Raw genomic sequence first — 14,082 nt, 5'->3', positions numbered from 1 at the left:
AAAAAACTTATTGGACATGAGCATAGTAGACCCACATTGTAACATCATGCACTTTTTTTTTTTTTTTTTTAACGCTGGGGAATCCATTTACGGATACCCGGTCGAGAGGGGTAATAGACCGGGTTATGTCGGACTCCGGCGCCTCCAGAGAAGAAGAGGGAGAAGAGGAAGACCAAAGTCCTCCTCTTCTTCCAATTCCTACCGGGAGACTACGCCTTGAGAAAGGCGCGCGAGGCGCTGCGCGGCGTCTACCACGCAGGAGTAACATCATGCACTAATATCTCGAATTGTGAATGTAGTATAATATAAGGCTTGACTCTTTCCGGTATTAAACTAAGGAGTGTTCTTGTATTTTAAACATAAAATTTCATGCGAAAAAATTAAAATTTAATATCATTTCCTTGTTTTTTTTAATTCTTAATTTTGAGCATAGGCTGACGCTAATGATGTCACTAAGATAGAAAAAATCGCGTCGCCTACTCCAATCAATACCAGTTAAATAATTCAATAAAACCGAGAAAATGATCGGCCAGTAACGTATGAGTTCAATTATGTCCATAAAAATAATACATAGCATTCCTCAAACAATTTATGGACACAATGATTTCAAGGAAAAAAGGTCAAAGCTAATGTTTTATTAATTTCAAGCGTATTAGTGAAAATTATAACACGGAAAAAATAATCGATCATTAATTAATTAAAATTAAACACAGATTAAACAGAGTTTGTAAATATCACAAATAAATTAGTATGAAACTAATTGTTAGTTATTAATTTTCTGCTCCGATAAAGAAATTAGTCAATACATTAAAATTCCATTAAGCCATGATAATTTAAACAGAGAGCTATGGCAACACCGTTTTGTGTGTGTGTGGTTGAATAGAAAGTGGCGTCATTTTTTTTTTTACTGTGCAATAAAATGTGATAAATGTTAATACTTGTTAACCAAAATATACAGATTAATATTTAAATTAATAACACTTTATGACTGTGGGTATCCCTCATTTTATTGTTAGACAACAACAAAAAATTAGTGATCATTTAGTATGCCATAGCTCGCCGTCTAAAAGGATTGCTGTGGTTAATATTTAAAAAAAATACACATAATTTGAACTCGCTCAAAACTCATTGCCTCTGCATTAGTGAGAAGCAGAAAAGAAAAGAAAGTATAAGAACGGAAAATTAATGTGAAACGAATAAAAGGAACAAAAACACATATCTTTTTATCAATATTATAGAAACACGTTTATAGAAATCTATATATGTATATGTTGCTGTTCGTTAGTCTCGCTAAACTCTAGAATGGCTGGACAGATTTGGCTAATTTTGGTCTTGAATTATTTGTGGAAGTCCAAAGAAGGTTTAAAAGGTAGATAAATGTGAAAATGCTCGGAATTAAATAAAAATAGGTAGGTCCCCCGTCGGAAGGATTCCTTTTGTTTGTTTTAAGTTTATTTTATACAAAAGTTTAGGTCTTTTATTTATCAATTGGGGCACTACGAAGTCTGCCGCGTCAGCTAGTTGAATAATAAATATATATTGAGCAAATACGAAAATGTGTACTACACACTTTTGAATCATTGCATTCGCTAACATCACTCTCATTGATTCAAAACGGTATACGCCGGTTCGATTCTAAATGGTCATCAATGCTCTTAAGCACCGGCAGTGTCAGGGGCAAAACAGAGCCGCTGCCTACCCCTAAGTAGATAAGAACAATTTGAAAAACAAAATCTTATAATACTAATAATAAAACATTGTTGATTCGGTTCTATGGGTGTTTTTCAGTTTTCCCCAGATAAAAATTCTTAGTGGAATCACAGCAAGATAATTTTGTTATTCAAAGTTTCGGCTTATCTTTTATAAAAGATGTTTATTTATCTTCACGCGGTATATTTTTTACTAATTTGAATAGCTCATTAGTTTTCACCTACATCTAATAATACTCTTGTAACGCTAGCTAACTAACTTGGCAATGATGTGTATATTTAATGACAATACTTGGTACCGTGGATCTGGGATAATGATGAAACAAGAATACGTGTAACGATATCCTTAAATACTAATCGAGCTAACACAACCGTATAGTTTAAGCTCTTTAGATCTGTCTAATCTTCAATAAAAAAAACGTGTTCTTTAGTTTTAAATACAATAAATTTCAATAGTACGCTGTCATTGAATTGTTCTTTTAATTCAATAAAAAAAATACTTTTTAAAGTAGTATGAAAAAACCAAACAAAACTAGAGAAACATAAAAATCATGAAAAGATTTAAGTCAGTAGTAACATAATTATGATGAAATCAAAGAATGAACAAAGAAATAATCGAATAAAAGCAGGCAAACAATAGTACAGACATGCAGACAGGATAAATGCAGCCGCAATGTTAACAAGCTAATCGTTAATGAACTCTCAAAAAACACTTTAAACACATGGTTAGTGTAATTCCCAAGCCACAACAAAACTTTATAAGTGTCTATGTTGCCAGTATTTAAGACAAAAATTAATATTGAATTTTATTCTTTTTTAAACACACACAAAGCTGACCGCGCTAGCTGAGATACGTGGGCGTTAAATGTTTTAATCGATTCTATCGTCAAAAAGCCGGCAACACAGACACGTTCGCATTCCAGTGTCGAACCTGGATTCATGGCGTAATAGAAATCTCCCCACTCGTCCATCCAGACTTCGGCGACGCGGGCCGCGTTGTGCAACACAACGTTCTGAACGCCGCCCGGGAACGAGTACGGGGACTTGTCGCGGAACACGTGGCCCACGTGCGAGCACGGCACGATCTCGAGCCGCCCGCCGCACTGCCACACCTTCGTGCACCCGATACAATTATAACGACCTCTAATAGCCACGACATAAGGTTGAAAAAAATTTACCCAACCCTATTCTCTAGACATAGTCTGGATTTTAACACATTCACTGCCGTGTAGGTCACCGGTGCCCTACGCGGCGCACTGAAGTAATTATGTCGATTTCTGTTACTAAGCGCCTGGTTTTTTTTTTTATTGCTTAGATGGGTGGACGAGCTCACAGCCCACCTGGTGTTAAGTGGTTACTGGAGCCCATAGACATCCACAACGTAAATGCGCCACCCACCTTGAGATACAAGTTCTAAGGTCTCGAGTATAGTTACAACTGGATTGCCTAACTTTGCCTTCTTTTGTTTGATAATGTATGTTTTAGTCTTTTAGGTCTCTTAGAAATAGATTCATTGTCAGTATCTTCGGATTCGTCTTTCCCAGTCTACTAGATACTCCGACGCCTTAGTAAGAAGAACAAAGAGAGAAATCGACATAGTTACTTCAGTGCGCCGCGTATTGCACCGGTGACCTACATGGCAGTCAACGTGTTAACCTTCATTTTGAAAACCCTCCAATCAATTCCAATCTTTATAATCCTGCGCGAAAACTTCACAGGTGGTCAGTCCTTAAACTATGCTACAATGTAGATATACATAATAATATAGAAACGACCCCGACCTAGTGCGATAAGGTCGTAAACAAATGTCTTCTTTGTAACCTTCTCTCGTAATTATAATGACCTTTATTCCCTTGTGATAGAGTTGTGGTGAACACCGCATTCGCACATAGTATTCCTGAACGGTAGTTACGTGCATTGAAATGTAAATTACATTTTTATTTCATTTACAAATTTTCCGCGTAAATATTTAATTAAGTGCCATATAATTTATTACGTTTATTGTGTTAGCTCAAAACACACATTTTACGATATTAAACACGTAGTAAACACAGTTATCAAGCGACAAATTTCGATGCACGTTACTCACTGTAAATAAATAATTTCATTAGATTGACACACAAGACAGTATGTCATTATTATAAACCTGCTTTTATAATTTACCCTAAAGCTCATCTCAAGGTTCTCGCCGCCCCAAATGTCCATGCCTTCGTCGTAAGAACCGATTTTATAGAAGTATTCCTTGTCGATGGCGAAGAGTCCGCCCGCCATGGTCGGGGTACGAAGTGGCGCTGTACGGTCCCCTCCGCGTCGTGACATCTCGCGTTCGGGAACGCGATACCTAGTATATGAGACAAGACATGACAACAATAGGACAAGACGTGGCTTCGGCCTTACGATCAGGAACAATGAAGACGTGGCTTCGGCCTTTAAAGCTATCAAAATTATCCAATTATTACCAAGAACAAGACCTGGCCTTTCCCATTAGAGATAACTTCAGTGCCCTACGCGGAGCACTGAAGTAAGTATGTCGATTTTTGTGACTAAGGCACCTGGATTGCCTAACTTTGCTTTCTTTTGAATTATTTTATGTTTTAGTTTTCTAGGTCTCTTAGAAAAAGATTCATTTTCAGTATCTTCGGATTCGTTTTTCCCAGAGTCTACTAGATATTCGGGAGGCCTTAGTAAGAAAAAATCGACATAATTACTTCAGTGCGCCGCGTAAGGCACCGGTGACCTAGATGGCAGTCAATGTGTTAAGACCATTGTGGTCTTCCTTATCAGAATAGGGACGAGGGGGTCATGACACCTCCTCCCCCCCCCCCTTAATTTGGATACCAAAATTAAAAACTTATGTTGGTATTACAGTTATCTGGTACCATCACTTAACACCAGAAAGGCCAGATGGGCTCTTTAAACCATCTAGTGGTATAAAAAATACTTAGAAGCCGAAGAGGTCGAAAGAATATAACAATTTATTGTTGTTTAAATGTAATTTTAAAGGCCATTAGTTAACGTTATCGGTGGCTGTAAAATAAATGAACACGGTAGTTAAATAGTTTCGCTATTATTGCATTTTAATTTCATTTTTTATTTACACGTCGATGGTCGGTGCATTTACATTAGCAAGCAATTAAAGTTTTAACTGCACTAAAATCCCGCAATATGTCCCCAGATATAGGTAGTATAACATTTGTATTTGTCTCCGCTTAAATTTTAAGTTTTGAATTTATTTCTCTAAATCTGTAAACGAGGACCCGCCTGGTATTAGGCGATTACTTTTTAACCCCGCCTTAATGTTAGACTAAGTTTACACATAACACATTTGTTTCAGGTTATTTAGAAATTAGCGTGATGGTAGGTTATTTGAGCCCATAATAATCACTTCAGGACTAAAGGACCAAGTATCATATAATATAAAAGTCGAATAAGTGCCATTCTACTTTTCAAACCATTTCGTCTCGGAAAAACGTTCAGGAAGATGGTCCCTCACTGGGCTCCTATTACTTCTTAGTATCAATTGTTTTCCTTCCTACAAATAGGTTTTACTTTACTTTACTGGTGATGGGACCTCTTGTGAGTCCGCGCGGGTAGGTACCACCACCCTGCCTATTTCTGCCGTGAAGCAGTAATGCGTTTCGGTTTGAAGGGTGGGGCAGCCGTTGTAACTATACGGAGACCTTAGAACTTATATCTCAAGGTGGGTGGCGCATTTACGTTGTAGATGTCTACGGGCTCCGGTAACTCCTTACACCAGGTGAGCCGTGAGCTCGTCCATCCATCTAAGCAATAAATATTTAAAAAAAAGTTTTAGTTGGCATATACGTTCTTAAATTACATTTATGAACGCATCCGACCAATAATGAATACGAGGAGGAGTTAAAAGGCCATTGTCAAAGAGTACACATTCAATAGTTTGTTATTAGCATTTCCTATGCTATAAATTATAAAAATTTAAAAAGTCATGCCGCCGGAACATACACCTTCATAACACATTATTAATCATTAGCATATAATATATAACAGTTTATTTTCGTCTGTTTATACAAGTAACGCGCCCACCTGAACAAATACTAAAATTACGAATTAACATAATTTCTAAAGAAACAATTATGTATAATATAATACGCGATGAGAAAATATATTTTCAATATTCAATATAATATTATTTTAATACGAATTTCAATATTTTTATGTAACTTTTAACAATATAAGCGCGTAAACGGCTATTGTTCTTATTCTGGAACTAATATTTGATAAATTCACTTTTTTTTTATTATAATGCAACAAATTAATAAATTTCTTGAATTTTTTTTTTTAAAGTTATAGTGTTTTGAATGATAAATAATCACTAGATAATAATCATTTGATAAACAACATACACCTAATACCCAATACCGGCCAACGACACAAAATCGTTTGTTTTTCGAATCCCGCCAAGGGAAGATATTTATATCATAAATATATGTCTTTTCCAGGGTTATTTGGTTGGATGTATATTAAATATATGTATGTGCATAATAAAAAATCTTACATTTATTTCCGTTATCTGGTACCTGTAAAACAAGTTCTTTACGAACTTAGCACGGGACCAATTAACGTGGCGTGATTATTAGTAAATATTTATTTATTTATCATTTATTTTCCAACAGAGTACTTTAATCTTAGGACTTTTAAAAGGTACTCACCATCTAAAGTTAAGTTTCCAGTTGAAGCCGCCCCACGTCATGTCGGAAGCCTGAATGTATTCGAATGTCGTATCCGATATAACGTCTATGATCGGACACACGACCGTCGCTCTGTCTTCCACGATGCGCGCCAGCAGTGGCTCCAACCACCCCTCTGTAATGCGACAACGTTTTAGATTTTTTATTTTTATTGCTTAGATGGGTGGACGAGCTCACAGCCCACCTGGTCAAGTGGTTACTGGAGCACATAGACATCTACAATGTAAATCACCTTGAGATATAAGTTCTAAGGTCTCAGTATAGTTAGATAAAACATTTTATTAAAACGTGTATGACAATGAATAATTATATTACATAAAACATTATCGTAAATGTGGACGCAACGTCGCTATTTGGTTGGCTGTTTTTTTTTATTTTCATACCTATTCAAGTGACCTCGAGGGGTTATTCTAGATACACCGAGCTAGTAGGAGAGCTCACGGGGCTCAAACCGGAGTGTTGCTAACACTAACCTAGCAACCTAACAAGAGCAACGCTTCACAGAATCTACCACCGCATCGGAAACGCGACCCACTGAGAAGATCCGACGAGAAACTCAGTGGGCTGTGTCTGAGGGTTAATTTACTCGTCGAGCTCTTCGTTGCTTGCGACGGGTTCGACGAGGACGGTGACCGGTGCTTGAGGTACCTAAAAGCACCGGTTAATGGATCAGGAGGACCCGTAATGACGTGTTTAGGGCGACGTAGACTGTTTACCATTCGGTCCACCGGATCGGGTATGTTGGTTGGCTGGGAGTAGTTGGAGTTAACTGTTTCTTTAATGTTACGCATGTTAACGGCTGTTTGGGACGGCGCTCGGGGGAACTCATGACTAAGCTTTCCCCAGTTTGACCCCCGCTTCCTACTATGGATACGGGTGACTATTGTCGCACAAAACATTCCGGCTCGAGCAGTCAAAGGACACGGAGCTCTCTGTTTTGGGAATTTATTGGAAAAGTCAGTCTTAATTACAGTCACTATGGAAGGCAATGATAATTATGCAGAGAATTACGTCAGCACCACTGATTATAAATATACAACAGCAGCAGCGCGGACGTCATCATTTTAAAAACACCATGGAACCAGACTCTCCGCCATATATTATTATATTAATTAGTTTGGTTTTCGAACAAATGTTAATTGACAGAACCATATTAAAGTGCGGTATTAAGGCGTATTGTGATTTGTGATCTCGTACAGATAAATACTAGCAATGTAACAATTTATGCCGCTAAGCATTCGTGCTTTCTGGTTTAAAGGGTGGACGAGAATTGATACTTTAATCATGTTTATGGCTTGACATGAACGACGGCATTCATTTTTCTGTCTATAGGCCCCGGTATCGCACACATAGACACAACAGGATGTACGAGAAACCGTTTGCCTATCGAAAAAAAAAAACCTAAGTAACAGCTAAATCCTGCGATCGAATTGTTCATGGCAATTATTATATCACCACATTTGTAAGATGATGGTGTAGTTGTCAATAACAGAGGTCACTATTACAAAGTAAATAAGCATATCGTTAAAAGATATTCGACTTTTTTAGAACTGACGATATTTTCAATGAGGTTTTGTTGGATTTTCATAGAAAGTATATGTATACGTAAATCCCTTTTATAACAAATAGATTAAATGCTAATATCGAGGGGTGGAAGACTATTTGGAGTATTTGGTATAAGCGACATTTTGCAACTTTACAGGAAAGTTTTTTAAACTTTAAATTTTGGACAAAATGCCATGACACAATAACCTCATCAGCTATTCGATTGGAGTATTGGAGTAAGCTTAATTGAAATTAAATTAAAAACATCGAACTGTTGATGTTAATACCAAATAAAACGCACTTTTAATTACAAAGATAAAAGTCGCGTATTAAGTGAAATGTCACTTAAACCAAATAGGCTGTCACCTCTCGTTATGACAGTTTCTGATGATAAGCCTAATGAATTGATATCTTATCTCCGTCTCCTCCCTTCGGATTTTATAAATGAACTAGCTGTACCCGTCCGCTTCGCTGGGCATTTAAAATTAACATTATTATTTCTCACCCCCACAAAGATTCTCATCATTAACGCCCCCGCAACTGGTGTACGGAGTCCAACACTCATATAGATATTAGCCTATACATTAAGTACATATATTTTCTACATGGATACCGAGTTTCAAGTCAATGGGATGCATGGTTCTGTAGGCTCAGTAGTTATAACGAAACATCCGTAAAAACCACTGTAGATTTATATATTAGTATAGATTATAAATCAATGTGTTGTTAGACGAATACTGCAACCATCGTTCACGGGTACCGGGATATTGTTTTGAATTTAGATGTTGTTTGGGACTGAGAAAAGGATAAGGTTTAGGACTCACTCTGTATTTCGTTGATGCACTATTTAATTTTCTCACTGACGAGAGTTCTATGTGCTGATTGATCAAGAAATCACAATTTTATTGTTTTTGCACCGGCACCATGTTTTTGTTTTTTTTTAAACACTTCGCGCCATTTTCATAAGCGCGTAGTTTTTCTTGTAGTGTCAACAGATGGCATGGATAGGGGATTGAGGAAGGAATAAGGAAAAGGAAGTCCCAACAGATATTGCGTCAACTAATCTTCTTCAATGGGACTATGATACTTCAGGATTGACAGAGCGCGGGATGATTCACGGAACATCTTACCTGCCCAGGAGAGAAGGCTATATAATCTCACCTGTACATTCACAATGTGCGTCCAAGAAGGTGATGACGTCACCGAGTACATGTTTGGCTCCGAGCAGACGAGCCCTGATGAGACCGGAACGTTTCTCTGTACGGAAGAGGCGAGTCGAAACGGGCAATGTCTTTATGTAATCTTCCAGCTTCTTTCCCAGGTGTTCTGTTAAAATAAAATATCGGTTAACAGTGTTTATAAGGTGTTTTTTTTTTATCGCTTAGTTGGGTGGACGAGCTCACAGCCCACCTGGTGTTAAGTGGTTACTGGAGCCCATAGACATTTACGAAGTAAATGCGCCACCCACCTTGAGATATAAGTTCTAAGGTCTCAAGTATAGTTACAACGGCTGCCCCACCCTTCAAACCGAAACGCAATACTGCTTCACGGCAGAAATAGGCAGGGTGGTGGTACCTACCCGCGCGGACTCACAAGAGGACCTGCCACCAGTGCCTAAAAATGGCCCCTGAGAATCTGTTTGTGGCGTAAAACAATATTCAGCCTTAGTACAGTATGAATGAATGAATCATTACAAAATTAACATTACCACGATTTCTTGTGACTTAAGTAAATAACTAATAATACCAATATTATTATTATTTTCTAACGATTCACTCATCACTTATTGTTCATCGATTGACCTATTCAATGCATGAAACTCTAAGAAAGCAGAAATAAATCAACGAACAAATGTGTTTAAGTTATAATTTTTTTGTTACTTATGACGACGCTTGCAGCTGAAAGTAAGTATTGTACTTTTTGACGAAGCATGTTGCTGATAACTTTATTTCTGTAATCTGACGAAGCATGTTGCGGATAATAACATGTACTTTTAGGTTAGGAATATTGTGTTCTTTTTTTTTTTAATAAATAAATTAATTATGAAAATTTTTAAATTAATAGATGACAGATGAGTCGACTATTATCAAAGCCGGCAATGTGACTTTTGGACAATTATTGGTAAATCAGAAAAACGAATTATTGACTTTGTATTCCATTGGCAGTCACAAAACTCTTCTGAATGACATCTTAGATAAATAACAGGTTAAGTAATAACCTTTATTTAATGCAGGTTTTGAACCGTATTCTTTGAAGGAGACGATTATATTCAAATCAATCTGTATTGACATATCAATAACATTTTTTTGTCCAAATGCACAGATTGCCACCTTTGATAATAGACGACTCAGATATCATATTCGTCACATAACTTCAATACTGTCTTGTTTAAATTTAAATAATCTTATCGGAATATAAGATACATTAATCATCATTTTATTATAGTTTGAATCGAATTAAAATAAAATAAAAACCAATACGGATAACCTTTATAAACTTTGGATATAACTATGAACATATATAGATATATTATATATGTTATCGATCTATTGAAACAGCTATTTTTATCAAACCAACTGTTAAGGTATTTTCATAAATTATCAATTGTTAACTGTAAACCAAACATTGGTAAAATAAACACAAGATAAAGTTTTCAAGACAATTAAAATTGTACTTAGCATGTTCATAACAAAGCGTGAATTTACGTAATTTGAGTAATTACATTTGGATGATTACATGATTGTACCTAATTTTAAAAACGATAAAAAGAAAATTTCTTGTATTTAAATACAAATTCACGTAAATTAAAGTAAGCTTCCTGTATTCAGTACTGATTTTAGTGTGACCACAAGTTAGCATTAATTAAAAGGTTTGTATTGAATTGGCAGATTTCTTTATCGTTGTGTTTTGTGCTGGTTTTCACAAAGTTTTTACGAATGATTTTTTAAAGGGAATCCACGTGAAAAGTCAGTTAATAAAGATTTAAAAATAAAGGTTTCGTTCCATATAGAATAAACAAAGTAAAAATATCAGTTCCGAGTAAAAACACCTTGAAAAAAAAAAAAACTAACAGTGTGCTTTGTGCGAGTTTCTTAATCTGCTCGATAGCGTTAAAGTTAACTCAAATTTGTATGCAATTGGAACAGCGCCCCTAGCGGTCAAGGTAGGCAAAGGTTCCAACTCCATACGAGTTAACTTTTACGCTATCGAGGACGTTAAAACACTCGCACTAAGCACACTGATAAGTTTTTTTTTCAAGGGGGTTTTTACTCGAAACTTATATTTTTACTTTGTTACTAAGCACAAAGATTCGTTTAATGTAATATAAAATCTCACCTTTTTCACTAGCGTCATCAACGAGAATAATTTCTTTGAGCAGAGCTTTCGGCGACCTGTTTATCGTGCTCCATATAGTTCTGATTAGAGTCGACCAGGCCTCGTTGTGGAACACTATAACTACGCTCGTCGTTGGCATCAACTCTGGATATTGCTTGTCCTTGCATCTGTTAACATTAACTCCATTATTTATTGCATTTGGAAGGCCTCGTATAAAAACCCACAAAATTAAGAATCATTTTGAGGTAAAAGGATTCTTAATTTTATGAGTTTTTATTTTAAATAATCATTATACACACTAATTAATGAATGGATTCTTAAAAATAGTGATAAAAATCCGTTAAATACGAGTATGTAAATAGCCACGAACATTTAAAACAAATAATCACGTTACGTTACACAAACATACATACCGTAGTAAGACAAATATCAGCGTTTACAAGCATTTATTTATTACTAGTGGTCCCGCAGTAGTCGAAATTCGACTATAATTAATTGGAATTGTAACTTTGTACACTAATATGATTGTATTTTATACTTCTATAATCATAAATTTCGCCAAGGCTACTCTATAAAAAAATATTAATAAAGACAAACAATATTTAATCTATTCTCAATTTGACCACAGACGTCAAGAACTAAAGTTTGACAATAAATAGTATGCATGCGTGTGTGCGTCAAATACATGGTATGTAGTGTGTGTAATGTTTTCTTTATTGATTAAATGTATATTTTATGCATTATTTTAAAAAAATATTATCATTGTGCACTTCTTCTCTATATTCTCTATAAGGGTGGAAAATTTCATACTCCTCCGTCCGCCCGATTTTCCTAAAAAGGGATACAAAGTTTTTGCTTCACGTATTAATATATAGATACTTCAAATCACGAGTCTCCGAGCTACACTAACTAATAGAAAACAGTTATAAATTTTTATTGATCCCCCATTTCCTACTAATGTATTGGAACGGAACATTGAGTAGCAGCTACTTTTGCTTATTTTGACCTTTGCCTTCATCAAGTACCAGGCAACAGTGATTCCGTTCACATTATTCCACATAATAAACTGTGTAAATTTTTCGGAAAAATATATTGCATGAAACAAGATTCTATGATATTATAAATAAAAGAAAAGATGATTTTATTGTAAAAAAAGCGTGGGGTGCATGGTATCAGTAGTCATTAAAATTTTGAGTAGAATTATTTTGGATTAAAAAAAGGATTATTTTGATAATATCCTGAAAAGCACCCCACGTTTTGTTACAATAAAATCATTTTTTCTTACACTATTTTTAATTCATATTTATTACAATTGATTTTCTATTTTTTAGTTGGATTTTCTGTAAGAGCGTATTTTGTTAGTTTTTTTTAAACTATTATTTATTGTTCATTTTTTTGTTTAATTTAAAAATTTTCAATTTTATTTTTTTCCATTTTTTTTTATATTAATACGTCATTGGTCCTTAACAAGTATACCAAATTTCGAGTTAATCCGACGTTTTGAAGGGGGTCAAAATCATGTTCAAAGATTCCGTTACAAACATACATACGTCTGAAGCTAATAAAAGCGTATTAAAATAGCAAAAAATTATACATGGACGGCCTGTATCAGACTACACCTAACTACTCAGAATGGTATCTGATATTTTTTCTTCGAAACAACAAAGGACAATGCTCGATTTGTATATACATAGCTGTCTAGATACTGTCGTCCGATAACCACGGTAATTTCCAATTTGTCAATATTCTATAATCGTTTGTTAGTGTTGAAATTCGGATATGCTTTGCTATCACTTTGTCGCTAATTTTAAGGAAACGCACCTCTTTGTTGAAGTCCGATAGGAATATCGTATTAAGATAATATACCGAAGACGTTAACTATATTTATCTATACTAATATTATAAAGAGGAAAGATTTGTTTGTATTGAATAGGCTCCGAAACTACTGAACCGATTTGAAAAATTCTTTCATTGTTTGGAAGCTACACTATTCCCGAGTAATAGTAGTAATAGTATATAATCTTTTTTGAAAAAATGTAAAAAAAAAACCTAAAAATTTTTCTTTACATTGCGTGCCCTGCGAAAACTATTGATGATAGAATAAATTAATGTACTACGACTCTGTAGAACACATTATTATTTACAAAAAGTGTCGCGACAGCTTAAGTCTAACTATTATAGTTATGCCACAATAACTGTTCTTTTATTTAAAAAAAATAAAACAACGTCAAATATCGTTGAATTTTTTGTTAAAAACCCGAGCGGAGCCGGGTCGCTAGTTGTTTATAAACCTCTATCTTTTTTTTGCCCTTGCAGGCAGACGAGCATACGGCCCACCTGATGGTGAGTGGTTACCGTTGCCCATGGACTTCAGCAATGCCAGGGGCAGAGCCAAGCCGCTGCCTACCGCTAAACTAGCTATCTAACAAATAGTAGGTATATAAATAAAATAGTTATTTCACATTATACGTAAACGGTATATATCTATTTATTGTATGTATATATTTTCTATAATAATGTATTGTCAATGGTACACCGCAACATACCTACTATATTTTTATATTTTCCAGAATTTCTCTAAATGAAACGGTTGTCTGGAAAAGATCGCTTTTAGCGAGAAGACCGCCTATTGTACAGATCTATGTGCCTGTTGACTGTTTTTTGAATGTAAATTGTGTTTTGGTGTGCAATAAAGTGTATTCTCTCTAAATTATGAACAATTTTTCAAAGTCGATATCTACCAATTTTTTATTTGATCCGAACAT

The 14,082-nt window shown here is 35.3% G+C and overlaps 1 protein-coding gene across 5 annotated transcripts in view; it reads right to left on the bottom strand.

Annotated features, from left to right (window-relative positions):
* Positions 1-14,082, bottom strand: part of LOC101744145 (polypeptide N-acetylgalactosaminyltransferase 5) — a 36,734-nt gene that overhangs the window by 11,371 nt on the left and 11,281 nt on the right. For all 5 annotated transcript variants that reach the window (XM_012695189.4, XM_012695190.4, XM_004931684.5 and 2 more), the window contains exons 5-9: positions 11,318-11,484; positions 9,143-9,307; positions 6,398-6,551; positions 3,873-4,050; positions 2,641-2,821 (exon numbers count right to left, since the gene is read on the bottom strand). In XM_012695189.4, coding sequence (XP_012550643.1) covers positions 2,641-2,821; positions 3,873-4,050; positions 6,398-6,551; positions 9,143-9,307; positions 11,318-11,484 — 845 coding nt within the window. The remainder of the gene's footprint in view (positions 1-2,640; positions 2,822-3,872; positions 4,051-6,397; positions 6,552-9,142; positions 9,308-11,317; positions 11,485-14,082) is intronic.

Source organism: Bombyx mori, chromosome 3 (assembly GCF_030269925.1).
Source record: "Bombyx mori chromosome 3, ASM3026992v2".
Classification (NCBI taxonomy): Eukaryota; Metazoa; Arthropoda; class Insecta; order Lepidoptera; family Bombycidae; genus Bombyx; species Bombyx mori.
The sequence above is the reverse complement of the archived record's forward strand: the minus strand, read 5'-3'. Positions and strand labels throughout refer to the sequence as shown.